This window comes from Pipistrellus hanaki (genome assembly GCF_964339955.1).
Source record: "Pipistrellus hanaki genome assembly, chromosome: 3".
Lineage (NCBI taxonomy): Eukaryota > Metazoa > Chordata > Mammalia > Chiroptera > Vespertilionidae > Pipistrellus > Pipistrellus hanaki.
The window spans coordinates 134,370,275-134,396,891 of record NC_140505.1 but is presented as its reverse complement, the minus strand read 5'-3'; the positions used below and the strand labels follow the sequence as shown (position 1 = coordinate 134,396,891).

The 26,617-nt window shown below is 37.6% G+C and overlaps 2 protein-coding genes across 3 annotated transcripts in view; both read left to right on the top strand.

Moving 5' to 3' along the window:
• XPOT (exportin for tRNA) overlaps window positions 1-9,543 on the top strand; it is a 42,518-nt gene extending 32,975 nt beyond the window's left edge. For both annotated transcript variants that reach the window (XM_084877586.1, XM_084877585.1), the window contains exons 23-25: window positions 2,527-2,598; window positions 4,302-4,358; window positions 8,923-9,543. In XM_084877586.1, the coding sequence (XP_084733712.1) occupies window positions 2,527-2,598; window positions 4,302-4,358; window positions 8,923-8,949 (156 nt within the window). In that variant the 3' untranslated portion in view covers window positions 8,950-9,543. The remainder of the gene's footprint in view (window positions 1-2,526; window positions 2,599-4,301; window positions 4,359-8,922) is intronic.
• A 2,817-nt stretch (window positions 9,544-12,360) lies between these two features.
• TBK1 (TANK binding kinase 1) overlaps window positions 12,361-26,617 on the top strand; it is a 53,534-nt gene continuing 39,277 nt past the window's right edge. The window contains exons 1-4 of the mRNA XM_084877588.1: window positions 12,361-12,489; window positions 15,301-15,419; window positions 20,787-20,927; window positions 24,260-24,389. Coding sequence (XP_084733714.1) covers window positions 15,333-15,419; window positions 20,787-20,927; window positions 24,260-24,389 — 358 coding nt within the window. The 5' untranslated portion in view covers window positions 12,361-12,489; window positions 15,301-15,332. The remainder of the gene's footprint in view (window positions 12,490-15,300; window positions 15,420-20,786; window positions 20,928-24,259; window positions 24,390-26,617) is intronic.

Here is a 26,617-nt window from a genome sequence, read left to right as displayed (position 1 = left end):
ATTAAGTATAATATTATGGAATTAAAGAAGAAGGAACAACTTGGCCTATGAGAGCAATCTTAAGAAAGCCATTAGAAAGAGGCAGTTTTTACATTTTTTTCTGACAGACCTTAAATATAGATTCATTGGACTGATAGGAGGAGCTGGCATTCTGGGCAAAGTTAAGCAGTGTATGGAGACATAAGACATCACATAGTAGATTTGGTAGAAAATAGTGTTAACATGTTTAAAGTATGATGGCAGAAGTAATAAATAAAAGTTGAAATGGGACTAGGTGTGCTCTATGTGTGAAAGGTTGGGTTATAATTTAGGATAGCTAAATCAGAAAATAATGTTCAGAGGACAGTTTAGAATATGGTCTGAACCAGTTAGGACTAAATACCGATTTTGGAGAAAGTCTCTTAGAAGTGAGCCTTCTAAGACCAGGACAGAAAGAACCTTGGCTAAAGCTAGAGTTAGGGGAAACTAGAAGTAGAACCAAAGTTGTAAAAGCTAAAGGAAGAGAGTCACAAAAGAGCAGATGGGTTGAACATCATTGGATGCTAGAGAATCAGGATGACAAAAAACAGTAAGTGATATTTTCAGTTCAGAAGTATTTATCTTGTCCTTATATGCTCTCGTTTAGACACACAGAATTGAATCATATGGAATATTATATTTGAAGATGTTTTGCTTTGTTTTATTTTTTTCTTTTTTTTTCTTTTTTTTTTTTTTCTTTCTGTTTTTAAATATATTTTATTGATTTTTTACAGAGAGGAAGGGAGAGAGATAGAGAGTTAGAAACATCGATGAGCCGAAACCGGTTTGGCTCAGTGGTAGAGCGTCGGTCTGCGGACTGAAAGGTCCCAGGTTCGATTCCGGTCAAGGGCATGTATCTTGGTTGCGGGCACATCCCCAGTGGGGGTTGTGCAAGAGGCAGCTGGTCGATGTTTCTCTCTCATCGACGTTTCTAGCTCTCTATCCCTCTCCCTTCCTCTCTGTAAAAAAATCAATAAAATATATTAAAAAAGAAAAAAAAACAGAAACATCGATGAGAGAGAGTCATCGATCAGCTGCCTCCTGCACACCCCCTACCGGGGATATGCCTGCAACCAAGGTACATGCCCTTGACCGGAATTGAACCCGTAACCCTTCAGTCTCCAAGCCGACGCTCTATCCATTGAGCCAAACCGGTTTTGGCTATTTTTTTTCATTTATTCACTGACTGACTTGCTCTTAAGGTAGAAGTTTACTTTTTCTGATTTAAAAGGCAAAATAAATATGCTCTGTTTTTAAGTGATAACGGTGGGGTTGTATGAGATGATGTTTTTAGGGAGAATAGACTACAGAAAGAGGTGAGAAACTTTTAGTAAAACGTTACCTCCTCTCAATTAGGAATGGCTTTCCTTTAAAGACTAAATTGTGACCTAGGTCCATTGGGTTAGGGGGCCCAGGAGTCAAGGAAGAAGAAACATAGATAAATCCTTTGGTTTAGGAGCAGTAACTCTGAACAAGAAATGAGGTGTCAATGCAGGGAGAAGTGTATTGAGGAAAGATGGATTGATTTAATTTTGATAACTGTTACTTTCAGTTGGACCAGGTTGAAGTCAGTCAGATTCACATTTAAAAGTGAACTTTAGCTTTTTTTTACTTTTGGATTTATTACATTTGCTTGAGGCCTCGCTCGCAGAAACACATTGCTATAGGATAACTGCTTTCAAATTGTATCCTGAGTTTCTTTATAGTGTCTAAGAAGCAGTGCCAGGGGCTAGTTTGTGGAAATTTTCTCTCTTCCCTTCACCAAACTTAACCCCAAATTGCTCCAGAAAACTACTGTTAACAGTTTTTAGCACCTAGAAGTACTAGAAGATAGCAGTATAGAGCAAGTCAGGTAACCTGATTTTAGTACAGTTTTAATCAGCAAACTGGGCAAATAATCCTATATTTCTGGGTTTTGGTTGCCTCATCTGGCTACTCAATTCTTTTTCCTTATTTTGTGAGCAGAAAAAGGAAGTTATGTTTTTACTTATATTACGTCCTAGCCTATCATTTTGATCTTTCTTGCTTGTATTTTAGTTTCTAAAGATAGTCATTACTGCAGTACTGCCCTAGAGTCCACCCAGTGGTGGATTGAACAGGAGCACTTCTGTTTGCTGTCTCCTTTCAGTGCATAGAAGACATTATGACCTCCTGAATTTAAAAGAATATTTGTTTAATTTTTAGCACTACATAACACTTAGTGTTTTATAGTAAATACTAAAGTGCTCTTTAAAAGCTTTACATTTCTAAACTCATCCAACCCTCCAACAACTCCATTTTTTTTAAGATAGGGAACTAAGGCTCAGAGAAGTTAAGTAACTTGCCCAATTATCAGAAATTTGTCAGAGCCAGTCTTCAAAACAAAGCAGACTCTGGTTTTAGAGTCTGTTCTTAATCACAGTACAGTATTGTGTTTAAAGTATACATATGTTGCTCCCAATTTCTCTTAAAGCATTACTGATGCCAAGGAAGAAAATAATTTAGTTATAACCATCTTTTCGTTTTCAGGGCCCGGAATGTGTTCAGTATCTTCAACAAGAATACCTACCTTCCTTGCAAGTAGCTCCAGAGATAATTCAAGTAAGAGCTGCACTAGCAGATTTTCCTCTTAATTTAATTAAATAAATATGACTATAATTCAAACTAAATTTTGATCCAAGAAAGCCAAACTGCATTCAAGTTGATGTTCTACTGTGTATAGGACAGCAAGAGTCCAAACTTGGGAGAGGGAGGTGGCTCTGAAATTGAATAGGAAAAATATTGTCACTAACCTTTAATAGAAATTTGATCTGTCATTGTGTATGTGACTGATCACAGAAGTATTCACATTGCCGTGACTCTGTTACCAATAAGTAATCACAGATATTTTCTGTATCACTAGTTTCAAGATCTCAAAATATTATTTACACTCATTAGTAGTTTGAAATTAGGAGTTAAAATATGCCACTAGATCTTATTACTGAGTGTTTTATTCTACCACATGTCAAAAAAATTTTTATAACCATAATTCATTATTAGTTTCCTTTGTAATCCCATGTGTTAAAAATTGTTCTCAAAGGAGTCCAAAGGGAACCATGGCCCACGAATCTGTTCAGAAGGTTTATGTCAGGTAGTTTATTTTATATGTGCTTACTTTGTAAATCTGAAACTATATTTTGAGGTAAGGGGTTGGAAAGCTATTTCACTTTTGCACTGTTACAGAATAATTTTTAATGGCTTTTTGTTATTTTCTTGGCATATAGTTATCCAGACTGCTTGTACGATAGCACATAGATCTGATAAGGTGTCAAAGTTTTGGTTAAAACTAGTTAGAATCTCTTGTGTAGATTTCAAGAATTGTTTCTTCATCAACAATGGTTTATAATGCTATTTTATAAGAGGCATTGAAAAAATTGAGTGAAAAATCAGATAGATCTCACATAAGAATAATCAGCCAACTCATTTTTAATGGATTTATGGTCTCTATAACACACTTTAACTTTATAGATATTAATCAACTTTTTCAGTTATTATTTGAAAGCTAATATTTTATTAAAACAATAAATTACTAGTTACTCGTGATCTTAATGCTCATAAAAATAGAAATATGTCATTTGATTTTGAGTAGCTAATATTCTCCAGATTGCTAACTGAAACAAAATTATATTTCTATCTAATTTGATTATGAAGGATAACGATTTGGTCTGGCTTTGCTCAGTTACTAACTAGGTAAGAAGGGCCATATCAGTGTAGTTTTTATTATTTAGATAGGAGAACCTTATACTCAAAAGTGAAACCAGCTGTTTGACAGGTATTAGATTTGAAAATACTATATAAACATGGTTGGTGAGGAACTGTTCAGGTTAATTTTTACAAGTTACAAATATTATAGATTTGAAGCAGTGCAAATGTCCATTCGTAGGTAAATGAATAACAGATTATTATTCAGCCTTAAAAAAGAGAAATGCTGTCATATGCTACAACTTGGACAAACCTTTGACGTTATGCTAAGTGAAATAAGCCAGTCTCAGAAGGACAAGTACTACAAAATTCTAATTATATTGAAGTATCTATTGTCATAGTCTTAAAACAGAAAATAGAATGGTGGTAGCCAGGGGCTGGGGTGTGTAGGGAATTGCATTGGGCATATAGTTAACACTGCTATACTATACACATAAAAATGCTTAAGATGGTAAGCTTTATGTTTTCAATCACAATTTTAAAACAATGCTATGGATTTATATTATTATGAATGTAATACAAATAGATTGATTCTGTTTTTTCCTCCTTTCCTGGCTCCCCAGGAGTTTTGTCAAGCTCTTCAGCAGCCTGATGCTAAAGTTTTTAAAAACTACTTAAAGGTAGGTATTTGAAAAACTTACATATCTTCATATAATTAGGAAATGTTTTGGAGCTAAGAGAGAATATTTATTACTAGTGGTCCAGTGTATGAATTCATGCACATTGAAAGGAAATTAATTAGAAGAAATATTTTAATACCGCTATTTGCCCTTTCTCTATAATAGAAATGTCAGAGATTAAAGAAAATTAGTAAAATGTATATTAAAATAATATATAAATTGATTAATAAACAATAACATGATATAACAACAAAGACATGATATAAAAAGAACAAAAACATGATATAAAAACTACATTGATAAAAACAATGACTGATAAATTGATTAAACTTATTCTATCACTGAGGCCAGTGTCAGATGGGGACAAATCAGTTTTTGGAATCAGAGCAACATCTCCTCCACAAATCCTGTTAATACTTTAGCTTCGATTATGTTGCGCTGCAATCTTTTGATAATAAATCTAGTATCATTACAAAGACCTCCATTTACCATTAAGATTTCTCTGTGGCATGATGATTACACCTACTTTTGATTCTAATCTATGACACGGCATTCCCGAAGGAATAATACTTCTAAGAAATTCGATGGAAAATTTTTCCTTTTCAGCATCACTCGTTGAATCTAGCATTATTGCATTAAGACTCACACTGTCGTCTCTGAGTCTTAATGTAATATCCATTCCCCAGCCTTTTCCACCATGTGGTAAAAGAATAGGATACATCATTGCATCTAATGTAAGAAACAAGATACTGATTTGTTTCATTTTAGTGGCATTCGGATTATTGGGATCTGGTTTGCAATGAATGAGCAAGTCCCTTTCAAAAGGAGGTCCTCCAATCTTTGTTTTTGAATATGACGGCAACTTTTTACATGGGGAGAATTATACCTTCCTTGATCACTATTACGATCATATTTAATTGCCATTGTTACTTCCCTGCCACGCCACCGCTTTCTTTCAGCTTCAGGATGTCAATTAAAACAACCAAATTCACAATTGACGATGACAGATCGAAACACATATGCAATTGGCGCCAGCGAGCACTTTCTATGTATCACACATGCACGAGCCAACTTAGCCTTTTATAGATATAGAACAATCTTGCTTAATTAGACCTGCTTTCTGATTAGCTAAACTTTTTCCAGCCCAGTGATGCATCCCAACTTCTCTTTCAGGTAATTGTCAGAAACACAGCAGTAAATATCAACACAAAGCACATTATTATTGTAGATCAGGGGTCCTCAAACTTTTTAAAGTGGGGGCCAGATCACGGTCCCTCAGAGAGCTGGAGGGCCGGACTATATGAACTACTAATTCCTACTGTAACACCTCGGCTGCGCTCACTGCCCAAAAAACCTGGCGGGCCAGATCAGACTCCTCTGCGGGCCGCATGTGGCCCGCGGGCCGTAGTTTGAAGACCCCTGTTAGATCATGCAGGGAGAACAAAGGGCAAAATTTTTAACTGCAGCAGTGTTTGACTATATTCCGCACAGTGAGAAAACCTGAAGTCATTTTCAAGGTCCACCATTTCTTTCAGTCGGGTCAAGTTTCTAAGCTTTCTAAATCTCTGTTTTTTCCCCTGGCTAATGAAAATAAAGTAGGATTTCACCAAGTCTCCTATCTTCCTGCTCTAGGACTTCTGTGAGGATCAAATAAAATGAGGCACAATTCATAAACATTTAGTTATAATGTAAAGTGTTTCCACCTGGCTATAAAGCAAGTCTGTGCTCCTGAGCTGAAGAAACTGCAAGGAGGCTCGTCCATAGGGAGAGGAAGCCAGGTGTTGCCACTTGACATCATTACCCGAACTGTCGGACACTTAGCATATTAGCCTTTTATATAGATAGGATACTGTAGTTTGTTTTGTTTTTTAGTCCTCACCCAAGGATATATTTTAATTGATTAGAGAGAGAGAAGTGAGAGAGACAGACAGAAACATCCGTCTGTTGCCTCCCTTACAGTCTGCTCCCAAACTGGGAATTGAACACACCACCCTTTTGTGCACAGGGTGACTCTCCAACCAACTGAGCCACAGCAGCCAGGACTCAGGCTGTAGTTTGACCAACTATTATTTTGGCATCTTTTTGCTCTAAAACATGCTTCTAAAAATCTATAGTTATGGATGTTATACTTTAGAGTCTTCTGTGAAACCCCTGTCAACTGAACATAAGATCATAGAGAGTTGGGTAAGACACTGAATATATATGTGCCTGAGCATTTGGTATGAAAATGCCAGTTTTCTTTTACAGTTTCATGATGTAATGAAATAGGAACAAGTAATGTTTAAGAACAGTTGCCCATATGGAGTTGAACGGAAGTATCTAAAAATATAAAAACAGAAGTATGAGTATGAGTTACTTGGTTGTATCCTATCTTGAAACTTGAGTTGTAAAACAGACAAAAAGTAGAGTCCTCAGATTTGGCCAGCAAGGATCTTTATACATTTGTATAGTAATCACTGAATTTTTAAAAACACTCCACATCGGGAAGAAGTGCTATATGTTTATTTGGTATTATGTTTATAATTAAATTCTTGAGACAGCACTATCTTGCTTTCACCTAAGTATTCCTTCAGTACTTCCTGACTGCTTTTTATGTAACAGGTACTATGCCAACTGCTGCAAATACCAATCTGAGTGACTTTCCCTGCCCTTAAGGAGCTCCTGGGCTGGAGGAGGAATTGTTCTTTATTTTTTATTTATTAACTGTTCTTTATCAAATCTGAGGACAAAGCATATGCTAAATGTTTTGGTAGCAGGTAATTTAATGAATGGCTACGTGGTTCTTTTGCCCAAGTCCATTCAAGAGGCTTTATAAGTCAAGGGGCTTTGCAGAGTTTAAGTATCCTATCCTTTGACTTTGGTTCTAAACTCTTCCCTTGCCAGTTTTTCCCCAGTAGTAGTTGTAGTAGTAGTACTTTGTCAGCTTAAACTGACAAAAGGATTTGTGAGAAGAATGTTGAGAATTACTGTTTATCATCACGAATTCTCCCACTCCCATTTCCCCATAAAAGCAAAGTGCCTGTGAAGATAACCTATTAAATAACTGATGAATCAAACTGCATTAAAGGATTCAAAAAATTGTAACTATTAAAGGGGTCTGTAACAGCAGATATATGTACATTGTAGCAGTTTTTGCTCCAAACATATAATTTATTCCAAACAGCATTCATAAAATGTCTTTCTCCCAAATCCAACTTCTCTATATTGATAGCATTAAGTCATTGGTAGCATTATTCTTCTAGTTTGAAAAAATGAAGTTCCTTCTTTCATGCCTACTCCCTTCATGCCTAATGGATCCTCAGATCCTTTGCAGATCCTTCCTCCTCACTCACTTGCTGTCCCTTCCTTGCTATCTGGGATAGGCTTGTTAACTCACTGATCGCCCTTCCCTGTTCTCACCAAGCAGGTCTTCTTGACAACACTGAATAGACCCCTGAAATTCATTCCCTTAATTCAAAACTTTCACAGCCTGCTGTTGACTAAAAATACATTCATATTTCTTAGTTTGGTATTCAGTGTTTTTTCATAAATATATTTAAAATATATTTTTATTGATTTCAGAGAGGATGAGAGAGAAACATTAATAATAAGAGAGAATCATTGCTCTGCTGCCTCATGCACACCCCTACTGGGGATCAATCCTGCAACCCGGGCATGTGCCCTGACCAGGAATCGAACCATGACCTCCTGGTTCATAGGTTAACTCTCAAATACTGAGCCACACCACCTGGGCTAAAAGTATTTTTTTTTAAGTATTTTTTAAAATTGATTTTAAAGGGGCAGGGGAGAGAGAAACATCAATTTGTTGTTCCATTTTATCTATGCATTCATTGGTTGATTCTTATATGTGCCCTGACTGGTGTTTGAACTTGCAACCTAGGCCTATCAGGACAACACTCTTAACCGTCTGAGCTTCCGGTACTTTTTAATATTATAATCAAATAAATAATGAATTTCTTAAGGGATAACAACTGCTATCTGTAGCTTTGACTTGTTTCTTCCTCAAGATTTAATTTCTCAGCATTAATTTTGATAGTAGTGCCAGTCAGCAAAATGTATCAAAAGCATGTTTTCCTCTGATCACTTGACTCTCATAGCATTAGTGAAATACTTTATTTCAAGTAGTTTCCCAACTTAATATTGTCACCATAAGTTATCTATAGACTTTATCAAATTGTCCAAAAGACAAAGTTCTTAACTTGTATTATGTTGAATTTATGTGAAATGTTTTAAATATCTACTGAATTTTTAAATACATTTTTATTGATTTGAAAGACAGAGAAACATTGATGTGAGACAGAAATATCGATCTGTTGCCTCCCGAGTTTAGCTAATCGATCCAGGGATCGAGCCTGCATTCTGGGTTTGTGCCTTAACCGGGAATTAAGCCAGCGACAAACTTTAGTGCATGGATGACGCTCAATCAACTGAGCCACACTGGCCAAGGCAGTATCTGCTGAATTTTATAGAAGAGTAACTAGCACTCAGCAACTTAGAGCCATTCTTCAAGTGAAAGGTGGTATTTTGGAGATCAATACTGACTGTATCAATACTTTATTTGCAGGTGTTCTTCCAGAGAGCAAGGCCCTAAGAACTGGATCTCCCTGTGCCTACTTCATGATCAGGATTTATGATCAGAAATTCCAGTTAATAATTTATAAAGAAGCAGTTTTGTGTGCCATTCACACTGGTCTTTTTAACTTGGCCCTGAGCTTATTGCAGTATATGTATTGGGATTTTTCTGTAAAATGTGTGTAATTTTCCCTAAATACGGGTATGTAACAACAAGAGAAGTTGCTTGCATGCCGATTTAAATTGTTCTATATAAAAAAGCTGTTAAAAGATACAGCAGAGTTATTCTACTACCATTTTATCTTTACTTGAAACTTTAAGTCCTTTAAAGACCATAGCAGGAAAACTGTACTTTTTTAAATTGCGGAATATAAAATGTTTGAAATTTTAAATTTTCTTTTATCTGTGCAGACTTAAAGTATGGGGTGGGATACAACAGATCAAAACTAATTTTTTTGTAGATAGCCATTGCATTTCTTTAAAATGTTTCGATGCCAATAAGTATTCTACAAAAAAGAATGGTTTCATAAATTAACTGATTTAAGAGTAGGTACCGGTGTTACACATTTTTTTATAAAAAATAAAATAAAATAAAATTTACATAGTGAATCTACCAAGTCTTTTTTGGAATTATTATAAATACTTTAGCCTTATTTTCTCATTTTATCTTTCTGTCACTTCCCATTTAAAGGATTGCACATATGAGCTTATAGGTGGTTTATTTTATTATGTTCCTAAAAAGCTATATGCAACTTAGTTCCATTAAATAGAATCTTTTTTAAAAAAATATATTTTATTGATTTTTTTTTAGAGAGGAAGGGAGAGAGATAGTTAGAAACATTGATGAGAGGGAGTCATCAATCAGCTGCCTCTTGCACACCCCCTACTGGGAATGTGCCTGCAACCAAGGTACATGCCCTTGACCAGAATCGAACCCGGGACCATTCAGTCCGCAAGCTGACGCTCTATCCACTGAGCCAAACCGGTTTCGGCTAAATAGAATCTTTTTTAAATGCCCTAGAAGAGGCCCGTGTGATTCTGTTGACAGAATTAAAAATCCAGTTTTTTCTACCTCTTTTATTGGATCTATGTAGGCACAATATACCTGTGTGTTTGGTGCTTGTAATTACAGTAGTTGTTGCTCATTTAGTTAGTAGAAGTACCTTCCCCTGTTTTCTTCCATTTTTATTCATGACGGCAAGAAGGCAAGAGGGAAAACAATAGCAGTAGTATTGGAAAATTACGAAAAGAGGGACAACCTTGAGTAGCAGAATTACTGTACTTAAGTTTAAATTCTAAAATTCTAAGTAAAATTTTAGGGGAGGGTTGGGTGTTTCTGTGGGTTTGTTTGTTTGTTTGTTTGTTTGTTTTTACCTTTGGCCAATATGGTCCCAAGGGATTTTATGGATGAGCTTCAGTGGTCTATAAATTGTCTAAAATTGTATTCTAAATTGTGCACATAGACCTTTTTCTGGGGTTAATTCCAGAAGTGATTTTAAACATTTTCCTTATGTTACAGAATAAACATACTGAACTAAGTTGACTGAATTGTAAAACTAGGTCAATAGAATGTACATTATATTTCAATAAGGATGTTTTTAAAAATAGATGATTAAAAGCTGAGTGCTTTGTTTATAAGTCCCCTTGTACTTTGGGAAAGAATATTGCACCTGTTGCAATAATACTAATTGTCCAAAGTGTGCTAATAATGAGTAGCATAGCACAGTGGTCAAGAGCATAGATTTAGGATCCAGATAACAGTTCATTTAAGTAGGTTCAAATGACAGTTCTGCCAGTAACTGCTTTTTGAACCTTAAGCAAGTTCTCTCTCCACAGTTTCCCCTTGTGCAAAATGAGAGAAATAATGGTAGCTACCTCATAACTAAAAACTGATTAAGTTAAACATGAAAAGAGCTTATTGCAATACCTGCCCACGAAGGCTTGATACAAATTTGGTTACTGAACTATTCCACGTATGTAAAGATGACACCTGCTCCTTCCTCCCTGGCTTTTTAAAGCCCTTCAAAGATTCACATGTGTTCAGAGCTAAGAGAAATAAGACATGGAAATTAAGAGTAATAGAAATGAAACCATATAGAATTCCTATCTTCATTCCTTGAAGTTTCCCAGGGCGCTTTATGTAGAGTGCCATAGTAATTAGGAAACTGTTCAATCATGAATTACCTTATTTGTATTGCACTTCATTTCCAAAAACAAGCACTCAAATAATTGTCACAAGGGTGAATCTCACCTGTTTACAGGTGAGGTCCATCGAGGCAAAAAGCTTAAGTGATTTGTGTGACTTGACTATGGAACCAAAAGAATTTTTATTATTCTGTGCCTAACAGTTTTATTTAAATCCTAAAGTAAACGCTTACACTGGTTCACAAGTGGCTTGACCTTTAAGAAAACACTGGTATTTCAAAATGTATCAATTACTGTGTGGTAAATGTGTGAATAAAAAGCTTGAGCTCAGCTCATCACTTCTCCCATAAACTTTGAGCTATGGGCTTTACTGTTGCAAGGAACTTTGACAGGTCCTTAGCATTAGCTATGGGAGAACTGGTTGGAATTGTATGCAGTGAATAGATTTGTTGTTAGAATGACTCCACCGCTTAAACATTGTTTAAAAGTCTAATAAAGTAACTTCCTTTGTAACAATGGATCACAGTGGGCTTTTGTTAAGTCGTGTATATAAAACAAAACACAAACACTTGTTTAAAGTTCAGTATTTGGCAGGAAGAGCTGGAACAGCAGCCCCAGGTCTGTTCCATTCAAAAGCCTTTGGTCTAAACCACTTTTGTCGTTTCCCGTTTCTTGCTGTTCTCTTTTGGGAAGCTCTGGGTCAGCAGTGCTGTCAGTCGGCAGAAGGGATGGCTAGCTGCCTGCGACCTTGGCAGCACAGATACTGCTGGGCCTGATTGTAATCCATAAAAAGCTCTCCAATATGGTCATTTTCCCAAAATTTCGCTTAAAAGAGGGACTTTTAAGAGCTTATTTACATAAATACTTTCACGAGTGAATAATTAAGAAGCAATCTCCTAGCTCCACTGCAGCCAACGTGGTCTTGAAAACAGATACAATCTATCCTTTCGGGCTCCGGTGTTGCCCAGTGAGCGCCCCCCCCGGTGTCCAGCATTCTGCACACCTGTCAGTTGATGGTTACAATGAGGACTTCCGCTCTGTCTTCCCCGCTGTCGCCCCGCGCCGCACCCTGCTCTCCAGGACGGGGCGGGGTTCGCGATTACGGGGATCTGAATCACTGTGCAGGGCTCCCCGGTTTCACCCTCAGCGGAAGGGGTGTCGCGCTGCCGACACCCCCAGCTTCTCCTCTCCCCCCCCCCCCCCCCCCCGCTAGAGACGGCAGGCGAACCCACCGCCGCGGCAGCTTCCGAGGCTGAGGCCGGACCCTGGGGCGTGCGCACGCGCACGCGCGCGCGCGCGCGCGCCGGCCCTCGGTCACGTGGCCCCCGGACCCGGTTGGCGAAGCCGGAAGTGTCCTGAGGCGCTGGGAGGCCGCGGGAGCCCGCTGGCGGTGACGCGGAGGCGAACGGGCGCGGTGAGTGGGGTGGCTGCGGGCCGGGGGACCGCGGCGCGTGGGGAAGGGGCCACGCCGCGCGGCACGGGCCTCGCGGAGGGTCCCCGCCCTCCGTGGGGAACCGGGGTGCTGAGTCAGAGCGGGGGCGGGGCGGGCGCCCCCAGGAGCCCCGCGCGGCCCGAGGCGGACCCCCCCTTCGCGTCCCCCGGCCGAGCGGACGCCGCCCCCGGGGGTCTGGGGCGTGTGAGGCCCGGAGGAATGGTCGGCTCCCTCCATCTAGACTCCCGGCCCTACCGCCCCGGGCCCTCCGGGTGCTGGCGACGTCGGGCGCCGAGAAAAGAGGATGTGTTGGTGGCCGAGGCTGGGCCCTGGCGCCCCGGAGAGACGACGCCCCCTTCCCTTGCACTTGGACCGGCCGCTCCGAGCCCCGGGTTCCAGCCTTGGCGAGGTCGGCCGTGGTTCAGTGGATTGATTTATTTTTGTCAGAGGATGAGAAAGATGTTGCATTTTAGGTTTTAGTGATGATAACGAGGGGGTTGACTCACGGGAAGCTAGAAGCTGAAGACGTTTTTCATATACAGACATGTAATTAATGGATAATGCAAAGCTTCCCCTCTGGGGAAATGGCTGTAGGTTTGTTTTCCAGTCCGCTTCCCAGGTATTTTTTGTTCACTAAGTGGCCTCAAACTAAGTTCTTCTCCCCAGGAATTGTCAAAAGGCATAACCAAAGAACGACCTTTTCCACTTGAGAATGCTGAGTAAATACCTGTTTAACATGTGTCACGAGGTGGGAGAGTTTGGAAAACCTGGAACTGCCCATTTCGTGGTTTGTTTTTGATGGACAAATGCTAACTTTCGTTTCCGATGGTATATCAGGAAGTACACGTAAGGCAGGGTCAGCAGGAACATACTTGTTGAGTGCCTGCCTGTCCTGTGTCAAAATTTTGGGAACATTTATACAGCAAGCACCTTGTGGGTGTGCTGCGTCACCTATTAGCATGCTATTATGGTGGGGTTTTTGGAAGCTACTTTTAGAAGACATTTCCCCAGATCACTGTAAAACCATGGGTTTATAGCTGTGAACAGAGAGCAGAGATCTTAGCTGATAGACGTGTTTTATATTATCCACTAGGTACAGATAGGTACCTGGTGACACTGTTGGCCGTTTACAGTTATCTCAAACAGCCAAGTTAATTAGGGGAGGTTTTCGTTATTTAAAAATATTATTGAGACGTTTATCAGTATCACCCCAGTAGATCACACATTTCTTATTTGTTAAAAGGAAATCTTATTTTTATTGCTTATTTCTAATAAACTGCTGAATATAATATTCCTTATCTGAATTAGATGGCTGGTAAAATTACATAAATATATTTTAGCATATCAAAGATTGCTGAAATTTAGACCCCTGACCCTTCTTTAAGTTTCTAATTCTACTTGGAATATTGGCAGTCATTAATTCATCACTAACTACCTAGTCCCGTGGTCGGCAAACTGCGGCTCTCGAGCCACATGTGGCTCTTTGGCCCCTTGAGTGTGGCTCTTCCACAAAATACCACGGCCTGGGCAAGTCTATTTTGAAGAAGTGGCATTAGAAGAAGTTTAAGTTTAAAGAATTTGGCTCTCAAAAGAAATTTCAATCGTACTGCTGATTTTGTCTCTGTTGACTAATGAGTTTGCCAATCACTGACATAGTCTATTCTAACTACAATGGATATATATTATATTTTGATTTGACAGGGGGGCGGGAAGGGGAGAGGGAGAGAAACCTTGATTTGTTTCAGTTATTTATGCATTCATTGGTTGATTCTTGTATGATGGGGAACATGGAACCTTGACATATTGGGGTGATGCTGTAACCAACCAAGCTACCCAGCCAGAGTTCTACAAAGGAATATTAAGATCTGTTTTAATCTGACATTACAGCAGGTTTAAGTTTAAGGTGGTTTGGTGAGACTAGTGTTTATGCTTTTTAGCATACCTTTTTATTCTAACATGAAGGTCAAATAATTTTAGTATTCTTATATGCTTTTTAGTATTAAAGGACAGTGTTAAAAAAGGGATAATGCTTTTTTCCAGTATTAGATAGGGATGATTTTTTTTTTTAAATAGACTTTACTTTTTAGAGCAATTTTAGGCTCATAGCAAATTTGAGCAGAAAAAACAGATTTTCCATATACTTCCTGTCCCCACACATGCAGTTTTCTCTTGCTTATTATTTAATAATATACATTTGACATATCTATATTTATATACTTGCAGGTTAGGGAAACTACCCTTTAATTTCAGAAAAGTTATTCATCTTTCAGCAATAGTCATTTTTGCACCTTTCCATTGTGATTGTCAGGCTCTATGTAGATGGAATTTTAAGTTATGTAAATGTAATGCAGAGTCAGCAGTTTTTTTCATTAGTATTGCACTGCCCTTGAAGGAAACAAAGTAATATATTGTTATATTTTACATTATTGCGTTATTTTGAAACACTTTAAATATAATTCTTCATTGTTTAATCTTTAAAAACATTTGAAGAAGTGGCCAATATCACTCTCATTGACAAAGACAAAGTTAGAAGGGAAATAGATGTTTTTTTCAACCTTTTGATAAGTAAATGTTGAATATATAATATATCATTGGTTAGTTTTATTCAGAGCCCACACAACACTTTGCCTTTACTATTGTTGGAAACTTAGATTTCACTTTGAACTGTTTATACACGTCAATTTAGCTAAAAATAAGGGGTGATCTTACTTGAGACTACAAGTAGCTAACATTTGTTTCTTAAATGTAGTTGTCCCTTAAAACAAATATGCACATTTTTTTCTTTCCTTTTAGTATAACAAAGTGGATCGCCTGACCAAGCCGAGATGCAGAGCACTTCTAATCATCTGTGGCTTTTATCTGATATTTTAGGCCAAGGAGCTACTGCAAATGTCTTTCGTGGAAGACATAAGGTTGGTACAGAGAAAATTGTGACGGTTTTTATCATTTTACTAGAGGCCCGGTACACGAAATACGTGCATGGGGGCAGGGAGGGGCCCTCAGCCTGGCCTGTATCCTCTCCAATCTGGGACCCTCCGGGGGATGTCTGACTCCCATTGGGCCTAAACCGGCAGTCGGACATCCCTCTCGCAATCTGGTACTGCTGGCTCCTAATCATTCGCCTGCCTGCCTGATCGCCCCTAACCATTTTGCCTGTCTACTTGATCACTCCTAACCCCTCTGCCTGCCTGCCTGTCTGCCTGCCTGCCTGATCGCCCCTAACCACTTTGCCTGTCTACTTGATCACTCCTAACCCCTCTGCCTGCCTGCCTGCCTGATCACCCTAACCACTTTGCCTACCTGATGCACCTAACTGCTCCCCTGCCTGCCTGATCACCCCTAACTGCCCTCCCCTGATGGTCTGATCATCCCTAATTGTCCTCCCCTGTCAGCCTGATCACCCCTAACTGCCCTCCCCTGCCAACCTGATCACTCCTAACTGCCCTCCCCTGATGGCCTGATCACTCCTAACTGCCCTCCCCTGCCGGCCTGATCTCCCCTAACTGCCCTCCCCTGCTGGCCTGATCACCCCTAACCGTCTCTGCCTCGGCCGCTGCCACCATGGCTTTGTCCAGAAGGACATCTAAAAGATGTCCAGTCTAATTAGCATATTGCCCTTTTATTAGTATAGATATGTACTCTTCTGAGAAGCACACTTGCACTAAAATGTGAGACTTGGTGTTTTTGTTATACTCTAAGAGTACCTTTGTGATTTTATAAGGTATAGCTTATGTTAGAGGCAGTGCTTTCTACTCAGTGGTGACAGAAGTTATATGTTGGGTAGCAGAGAAAAACAGGAAGGTGGCTGAAAAAAGTGACTAGGGAGATATGTTATGCTTTTTTAATCTTTCCCCACCTAGCCCTCCTATGGTTGTGCATGATCTCACTAACAGATGTTCAATGCAGCAGTGACATGGGGTGGAGGTAGAAAGGAAGGCAGATCCGTAGTTAGGAGGGCAACCATGGATGATTACTATATGCTGTTCTAAGGCTTCATGCCCCTAGTAAAACAGCATCCTACAAGGTAGATTAGAGTAGAATGCAACTATCAAAAAGGAGCCCATGTTTAAAAGGCTCTATCTTTGTATGAGGTAATTAGAACTTGTTAGTGGAAGTGAGAATGAAATAACACAGAGGCACTTCAATAACTAAAAAAAAAAAAATTGTGTCAGATTCTATATTAGAGGGTAAAATTAAAGATAATTAAAATAACTTAAAATGATATTTACAATAATTAAAGTTTTTATTCTGGGAAAGGAGCTAGAAAAATAATGGAGTTAAAAATCCTTTTATAATTCAAATAAATCAACTAATTTTTCAGTACTATGCGTCTTGTTTTGTTTTTGAGTAGATGATATTTAGAGCCTCCTTAAGTCTTATTTTTAGAAACAGAAGCCTTAAATATTTTAATAAGAAAGAGTTTTTTCATATTTTCCTGTATCCTTGAGATTACCAATCATTTAGTTCCATCACTGGCAATGAGATAAGCATTCTCTCCTGGAGAGAGAATATGACTAAAAAGAGCTTTTATGGCTTATAGAGAATGAATCAGAAGCACCATTTGGACACTTTTAGCTTTTTTCCTTTTGATTCCAGACTTGTCCGCAGGTTCTGGGTTCTCGATCAAGCTCATTGTGGTCTCTGGTTCCTTGATCAAATCCATTGTGCTCAACTGTGGATATTTCTGTCCTAGAAATTGTTTTTGTTTTGTGTCCTGTGCCAGAAAGCAAAAACAAGTGACGGCACAAGATTTAGTGTTGAGAATACATCTGACTGTCTGTCTTCCTGTAACCCCAATTAACCAGACTTGAATCATCATTGATATTCAAGTGACTAGGGAGGTATGTTGTGCCTTTTGAGTCTTTCCCCACCTAGCCCTCCGCAGGTTGTGCATGATCTCACTAACAGAAGTTCAGTGCGGCAGTGATGTGGGGTGGGGGTATTAGGGAAGGCAGATCTGTAGTTAGGAGGGCAAACAGACACATTGATAGACACATTGATATGGGTCAGGCACTGCCGTGGACCTAGTGAATATAACTACAAATAATGTGCAATTCCTGCCCCCAAAGAGTTTTGGGGTCAGTAGCAAGGTAGCTTTGGAATCGATGCAAATTTGAAACTGATGAAGTGATAGAAAATGATGGAGATTGGGTGATGCATATTAAAGGTCTTGGCACTAGCATGGCCGGTGTGGCTCAGTGGTTGAGATACTGAGTCATGAACCAGGAGGTCACCTTTCGATTCCCAGAGAATGGCTTGCAGGAAGCAGGAGAGGGCTTGCAGGAGGCAGCTGACAGATTATTCTCTCTCATCATTGGTGTTTCTCTCTCCCTGTCCCTTCCTCTCTAAAATCAATGAAAACATGTTAAAAATAATAAAAATGAAGTACTTGGAACAAATAGCATTTCTTATAATCCAGTCCTCTTTCTTTACTTAGATTACATATTCAATGTCCTTTATTTAAGTGCCTATACATAGTAGGCACTCTGTAAATGTTGAATGAAAGAACGAATGATAGAAACCAGTTTGACTCAGTAGATAGAGCATCGGCCTGCGGACTGAAGGGTCCCGGGTTTGATCCTGGTCAAGGGCATGTACCTGGGCTACGGGCACATACCCAGTCGTGGGTGTACAGGAGGCAGCTGATCGATGTTTCTCTCTCCTTGATGTTTCTAACTCTCTATCCCTCTCCATTCCTCTCTGTAAGAAATCAATAAAATATATTAAGAACGAACGAACGAATGGGTGGATGGATGAATGAATGAGGAAAGATTAGACGAGGACAACCTGAAGCTCTTCAAAGGAAACAAAAATATACTTTATCCAATACAGTTTGAAAGCCAAAAGTAAGGATTTGAGAGACATAAGAATTGACTTAAAAGATTGCTAAGACCCAGTTTAGTATTCACTCTCTAATAGTCTTCCCAGGGATGTATTTTAAGAAACCATGTTCTCGCCAAAACTGGTTTGGCTCAGTGGATAGAGCGTCGGTCTGTGGACTGAAAGGTCCCAGGTTTGATTCTGGTAAAGGGCATGTACATTTGTTGCAGGCACATCCCCGGTAGGGGGTGTGCAGGAGGGAGCTGGTCGATGATTCTCTCTCATTGATGTTTCTAGCTCTCTATCTCTCTCCCTTCCTCTCTGTGAAAAATCAATAAAATATATTTTTAGAAAAAAAGAAACCATGTTCTCGGTGACATTAATTTCAAGGGTTTAGGACTAGAACCAAAAAAATCCAGACTGCCCTTAATAAATGTTTAAGAATTTTAACAATATTAGCTAAACTCTTTTATGTTATTGCTTAGAATGATCAGGCAATTTATTATTCTGTTATAATTATCTTCTTAATTTGTCTCTTTTTCATCAAGTTACCTTTAGCTACTGTGTGTGGATTAGTGTGTGTGTGTGTGTGTCTGTGTGTACAACATATAATAACCATGATGAAGTTAAAGGGAAGAGAGCTGAGAGAAGGATGTGTTGATTTGCACATGTGTGTACAGCAAGTCCTTGAATAATGCGGTTTTTGCTATAATATTTATGAGGTGCTGTAGGAACTTAACTGTTGTTTATATCAGTTACCCTATGGTAAAATTGGTTTAATTATACATCATTTCCCTTTAAGTCACAGAACCTATCGATGATGTTAAATGGGAACTTACTGTATATGTATATAGGCACATAGATCTCTAATATTCACATATGTTTTGACTTACAGACAGTGAATGATAAATGTGCAGTTGAATAAAGGGAAAATTGTACATTCCCATGCGTAACACAGGTATAATGTAGACTACAGAAAATACTGGCCTTGGTCACAGAGGGTATAATACATTGCAACATTGTATTATTTTTCCTGCTCATGCCTCTGTTAAGATTCACCTAATCTTAGACTAAGTTTGAGACAAGTGTCCTTAAGAAAAATCTCTGCTGAATGGTATAGATTTGCCAATGTCCTTACCATAACTGAACCAACATATAGTTGACAAACATATAGTTCAGTTTTTCAATTTTCATATGTCTGAAATGTCATTGGGCCTTTTTTCTCTGGAAAGAATATGTGTGTATTTAGTGGGAAGTGAGGGAAGCTTCACATCACATCACATAGATGGTCACCGAATAGTGATCCTGGAGAGTGAGATTGTGAAGGAGTTAAATGGTTTTAAGAAAAAAATCATGAGATTCTGAGGGGAGGGGAGGAGTGTTATGACTGTAAGTGAAGAAGTGTGGAAACAGTAGAGAGGGCTTCAGAGCAGGAGCAGCACAGAGGTCCTAACAGACAGAGAGCCATGAAATACCTTTAGGCAAGGGTGCTTGAACTCCAAGGTCAAAGAGGGAAGTTCAACCTTGGACTATGGGGAAAGTAATATTAAACTCAAAGAATCTGGACTGATCACCAAGGAGAAGCTTTCAGATAGATTAGAGAGAGTGGAAGAGATGGGAGGGTTTGGAAGAGAGCCTTTAAGTAAGGTTAATATGAAGAACTTGAGAATGTAATGTTTATCTAAAATTCAGCATTTGTTTTGTATTTCTAAGATTCCCTCTCAAGTATAGCTGTGCATTATAACTCTGTGTGATCTACTGTATAGCAAGCCATATAGTGAGAGCAGGGTGCTACATAGGCAGGAAAAGGAAATGTGTTTGATCCTCTGGAGGTGATGTGTGAAGCCAACAATCTTCCCTACTCAAAGGTAAAGTTGCAGAAAATTATCAGAGGCAGCAGTGGTGGAATCCAGTGAGGATAGTCTACTTTAACCTTACTCTCCAACTCCTACTTCTGCACACTCTTATACACACACATTATTGTAGCTAGGGAATATTTCTTAAAAGTTAATTGCATTACTTTGAGATTCTTACTAAAAATTTCATATGTGGACTATAGTTTTCAATCTTTTTTCCCCTGGTTTAATTAAGTTAAAATTATTAAGCCCTGATCAAACTCTTGTTTCACTTTCTGTTTCTTATCTAAAATGTACTTTCACATTTGGTACTGTCAGAGCTCTTATTTTCTGATATATAAATGCCTATCTTTGCCACATGTATCATAAGGGAAGCGTTTAATATGAAAGAAAGTAGTCTTTTCTACTTTCCAAAGCATATAATTTGAAAGAAATATTGAACAATTGATTGACTTAGTATAGCTTTAAAAAAAATCCGGAGCCCTACCTATGTTTAAAAATATTTAGGTTTGCTATAGCTAGTTCTAATGGTACCTTTTTATCTTCTTTATAATATTATAAATAAGTAAGACCTTTCTCTCTCTCTTTTTTTTTTTTTTTTAGAAAACTGGTGACTTATATGCTATCAAAGTGTTTAATAACATAAGCTTCCTTCGTCCAGTAGATGTTCAAATGAGAGAATTTGAAGTGTTAAAAAAACTCAATCACAAAAATATTGTCAAATTATTTGCTATTGAAGAGGAGGTAAGTACTCAAGTTTTAGTTAATCTTCTCATGTTTATTATAGTTGTTATAATTTAGAAGAAATAGCCTAATAATGTTTTATAGGCATGTTTGGGGGTTTTTTAATGGTGCAAATTATAATAGAGTTGATACAATTCAATATTCTATTCTCAAAGATTCTTGAATAGCCCGGCTGAAGTGGCTCAGTTGGTTGAGCATCGTCCCATGTTCCGAAAGGGTGCTGGTTTGATTCCCAGTCAGGGCACATACCTAGGTTTCGGGTTCAATCCCCAATTGGGGCATGTACAGAAGGCAACCGATTAATGTTTCTCTCTCTCGCCCATGTTTCTCTCTCTCCCTTCCTCAGGTGAGGATTCAAAATATTAATTTAAAAGATAAAGATAAAAATTAAAAAAGAAAGGTTCTTGATTAGCTGTAACAATGGAAATGAAGTATTATGGAATCAGGAAAAGTAGTATAAAAAGTAAAAGAGTATAGAATATTGTTACCATATTACTAAAATAATAAAAAGAAAGAAACTAAGTTAAATTAACATAATTCTAAAGGGAATAAAGAGAAAGTCAGACAATAGTAAGGTGGTTTTGTAAAGGAATAAAAATCTTAAGAATCCAGGGACTAATATGTGAAGTCCATTATAAAAGATAGAATTGATTAGGGGGAAACAGTGAAAATAAGGATGTTATTAGGATAATTATCTAGAAATAATGGAAATAGAAATCTATTTTAATCCCTGTATACATGGGTAGTCAATAAATTACACCTTTTGAAAAACAATTTAGAGGTTTATACTCCTTATAATAGTCGTTTTATTTTTTGCCATTACTTCTTAAAAAGTAATTAAAAATTAAATTATAATTTTATGCACAAAGATGTTCATTGCTGCCCTGGTTATAATTAAAAAAAAGGTTCAGTAGGTTAGAATGTCTGATGGAGAGTTACTCGGAGTTAGGCACACTCAAGGTTGAAAACATAACCTTCCAGTCTTCCAAATCTGTTCAAGACTTTGGACACCAGCTACCGAGAGTTTGACAAACTGCACAGTCAGTGAAAACAGTGCCCACAGGATTATGCTCATTCAGACACAAGCTTCATGTTCAGGCACCCCCAGGACTATCTTCACTTCAGACCAGCTGGCTACAAATACGGGGCTTCCCATGGCTGTCCTCGGATTTGGTAATTTGTTAGTGTTAAATGACACAGAACTCAGAAAAGCTCTATACTTACAATTAGAGTTTTATTGTAGCAAAAGAATACAAATTAGAACTAGCCAAAACAAGGGATTCATAGGGTGGAATATGGGAGGCCTTCAATGTGTCTCCTCCTTGTCCTCAGGAACACATTAAGTTGACAGGATGCACAGAATATTGCCAACCTTAGAAGCTCACCTGAGCCTTTGGTATTCAAAATTTTAGTTGGAGCTCAATCACCTTCTCTCTGCATGGCTGACCTTTACTCTCCAGGCCTTCCCAAAGATTCAGACTAATACGTTAGTCTCTATTTCCTCTGGAAGTTCGAAAGGATATGCATGACCTAAAACCGCCACCGTAAATCACATTGTTAGGTTGTCGTATGGCCAAAGCCTCCAGAGAAACAAAGACAACTAATAGCAGACAGGACATTCCAGAGGCCTGGTGAGTAGCCAAGGACAAAGGTCAGACCTCTTTTGGTTAATTCTTTACTACACAGCAAATAAGCAATAATGAAGAAAAAAGATATTTACCAAAGCTTTAATCACCTGGGAACTCTTTTATGTATCTTGTTATGGTTAGAAAATCAGGACTAAAATACATATACAGTATGATCTTGATATATATACAGTATGATATATAGTGTTAGGTATCTATAATATGATTTGATGCATAGATGAAAGACAGAAAATGCATAAAATATCAACATAATTATCTCTGGGTTATAGAATTACGGATATTTTTCAAATTTTCAACAATCAGCATAGTTTATTATTTAAAAACAAATTTTAAAAAATTATTTCTCTCTTGAAACAGAGAACATTTTGATTGTTGCCAGATAAGAAATGGGGTTGGGGAAATGGCTGAAAAAGGTGAAGGGATTAAGAAGTACACATAGGTAGTTACACAGTAGTCACGGGGATGTACAGGATAGGGAATATAGTCAATAATCCTATATAATAAGAGAGGAATATGCTAATTATCTGTTACGCCCTGAGGCGTAACAACCAACTACATAAGGACCAGACCAGGGATCTGCAGGAAAGTGGGGCAGCAAACTACAAGCGGACAGCCTGGAGCTCCAGGAGGGGGCAGAGCAGCAAGCTATAATGGGGGAAAGGGAGAGCTACAGGAGAGTGGGGCATCGGGCTGAGAGCACAGGAGGCCGGCAGCGATCTATTGGCGCGCGTATTCGTACTCGGGGCTACTAGTATTGTAACAATTATGTATAATGGTGTCAGATGGGTACAAGATTTATCAGGGTGATCACTTTGTAAGTTATATAAATGTCTAATTGAATTGTACACCTGAAACTAATATAATACTGTATGCAAACAGTAATTGAAAAATAAAAAATTCTTTAAAAATAAATAAAAATTTTTCTCTTATAAACTACTCAATAGTAGAGAAATTTAAAATGTTTTATAAAAGTATTTTGGAGCTATGTAGAAAAATTATAAAAGAAAGAACTTAAAAATTGAAAATAAATATTGGGTTTTAAGCCTCTTTTACATTTTTAAGTTTCTGAAATAGCATATATCTTATAATCAATGTGTTTACGAAATTAGATAATATTTCTTTCTCTCTGCACAGCTGTTATTAAATTGATATATCTTATAGTCAATGATACATTCGAATCAAGGTTTAAAACAAATCAGCAGCTCAGATGAAAATGAGCAGATTAGAGGTTTGCTGGAAGAGGTACTGATCAGCTATTCTGCCACTTTTTTTAAAGCTAGAACTTCATTCTTTGAAGTAAAAGTTTTCTTCATGAGAAAAACTTCAAGTGTTTTAAGAGGTTTGTTAAAAGAGCTAATGTCCTACATGTACTATTATGTATAAGAAATTAAAGATAACTTTAAAAGAACCATTCTAACATCAGAGCAATAATTCTCTAATTCAGATTTAGCCAGCTTTCACTGTGGCTTGATTGTCTTCAAAAACAAATTCTATTTTAATAGGAATTTATAAGATGTTAATTCTTATATATGTGCAGTCAACAAATATTTAACAAATTCCAGGTAAAGTAATTCAAAGTACCTTCATTGTAGCAAATCCCACATTTAAATAAAATCAAATTAAGTACTGTCATATAGTAAAAACAGTTTTTATATTGAGTTTCAATCAGTGATTTATTTTTTGCAGACAACAACAAGACATAAAGTACTTATTATGGAATTTTGTCCATGCGGGAGTTTATACACTGTTTTAGAAGAGCCATCTAATGCCTATGGACTACCAGAGTCTGAATTTTTAATTGTTTTGCGAGATGTGGGTATGTTTTTTTGTTTATATGATTTTATGTATATTTATATATATAATTTGATGACAAATTTTTTTTGCATTAAAAACTATGGACTTTTATGCCATGCTTTCTTAGATATGATACAAAAAGAAAAAAAAATAGATGAATAGGACTTTATCAATATAAAAAACTTTAGTGTTTCAAATGACTACATCAAGTAAATGAAAAGACAACCCATAGAATGAGAGCAAATATTTGCAAATCTTTTATCTGGTAAGGAATTTTTACCCTAACAACTCAACAATAAAAAAAGTCAAATAATCCAGTTTAAAAATGGGCAAAGAATTTGATAGACATGTTTCCAAAGATGATATAGAACAAGCAAACAAGCTCATAAAAAGATGCTCATGATAACTAGTCATTAGGAAAATGAAAATCAAAATCCCCCCAAATTACCACTTCATATCCACTAAGATGGCTAAAATAAAAAAGACCACAAAACAAGTGGTGGTGAAGATGTGCAGAATTTGGGACCTTTATATACTGCTAGTGGGGTTGTAAAATGGCACAGCCACTTGGGAAAACAGTCCAGCAGTTTCTCAAAAAGTTGAACGTAGAATTACTATATGACTTAACAATTTCATTGCTATGTGTTTACCTAAAAGAATTAAAAACATATCCACACAAAAACTTGTTCACCAATATTCATAATAGCCAAAAAATGGAAACAACCATTTGATAAATAGATAAGCAAAATGTGGTATATCCATACAATGGAATATTATTTGTTTATAAAAAGAAATGCAGCCCTGCCCAGTGTGGCTAATTTGTTTGAAGCATCGTCCCTTACACCAGAAGGTTATGTGTTGGATTCCCAGTCAGGGCTTGTGTGGGAGGCAGCCATTTGTCTGTCTGTCTGTCTCTCTCTCTTTCCCTCCCTCCCTCCTCTCACTTCCTCCTCCCTCCTTCCTCTCTCTGAAATCATTTTTAAAAAGAAAGAAATGCAGTAGTGATACATGTTTTAGTAAGCTGTGCCTTGAAAAGTTATGCTAAGTGAAAGAAGCCAGACACAGCAGGCCACAATATTTATATGATTTTATTTACATGAACTATCCAAAATAGGCCAAATCCATAGAAACAGCAGATTAGTGGTTGCCAGCGGTTTGAAGGGAGGGCATAGTTGAGAAGTGAGTAATGGTTTTGGGATCTCTTTTTGGCATAATGAAAATGTTCTGAAATTAATGGTGATGGTTACACACTCTGTGGCTGTGGCTATATTAAAAGCCACTGAATTGTGTATTTTAAAAAGGATGAATTTTATGATATGTGAATTTCATTCAATAAAGCTGTTATTAAAAAAATATGACAACCAAAAGGAGTAATATCTTGGAAAGAAATGAATCAATATTTGAGTGGGAAAAGCTCAGTAATAAAATAAATAAATAAAAGTATAAAATTAGTGGGAATTTTTTTTCCTTTTAACTGATTTTAAAAGAAGAGAGAGGGAAACATTGATCGGTTGCCTCCCTCAGGAACCCTGACCAGGGATTGAACCCACAACTTCACTATGTTCCTTGAGCGGGAATCAAACCCCCCACCTTTTGGTGTACAAGACGATGCTCCAACCAACTGAGCCACACCGGCCAGGGCTAGTGGGAATTGAACTTGACACTGAACGCAGTGTGGAGACAACCATTTAGAGGAGGATAAAATAAGAGAGAAACAATATACACTACAGCCTGTTTAATCAAATAGAAGTTACAGATGATTGATGCCTTCCTAGGTATACTGGTGGCCCTGAGTTTTCATAATTAAATGATACCCCAAACTTATGTTCATGTTATATTTGGACATTATCTATCTGCTGTCAAATATTTCAAACTATCGCTCAGTGACACTGCTTGTCCACCAAAACAACTTAATTTCAGCAATATAGCCACCTTTACTCTTATCAAAAAAAGGAATAAGACCATATTAGAAAAATATATGAGCAATATCTTTTTATGGCTACAAGTGTGACACCTTGAGTCTCTTTCTAATACTTTTTACTATTTTATGTAGTGAGTCCAATTTACTTTTTTGTGGAATTATTTCTCTAAGATAAAGATATGTGAAACTGTAGTGAAAGATTGATCTTTTTTGGGAATCTATTTTCATTTTAACTTATTGGGATAGCTGGCTAATAACATCAAACAAGTTTCAGGTAGAAGTAAAATATAAGAAAAAAATTTAAAAATAAGTAAGTTTTGGGTATATAA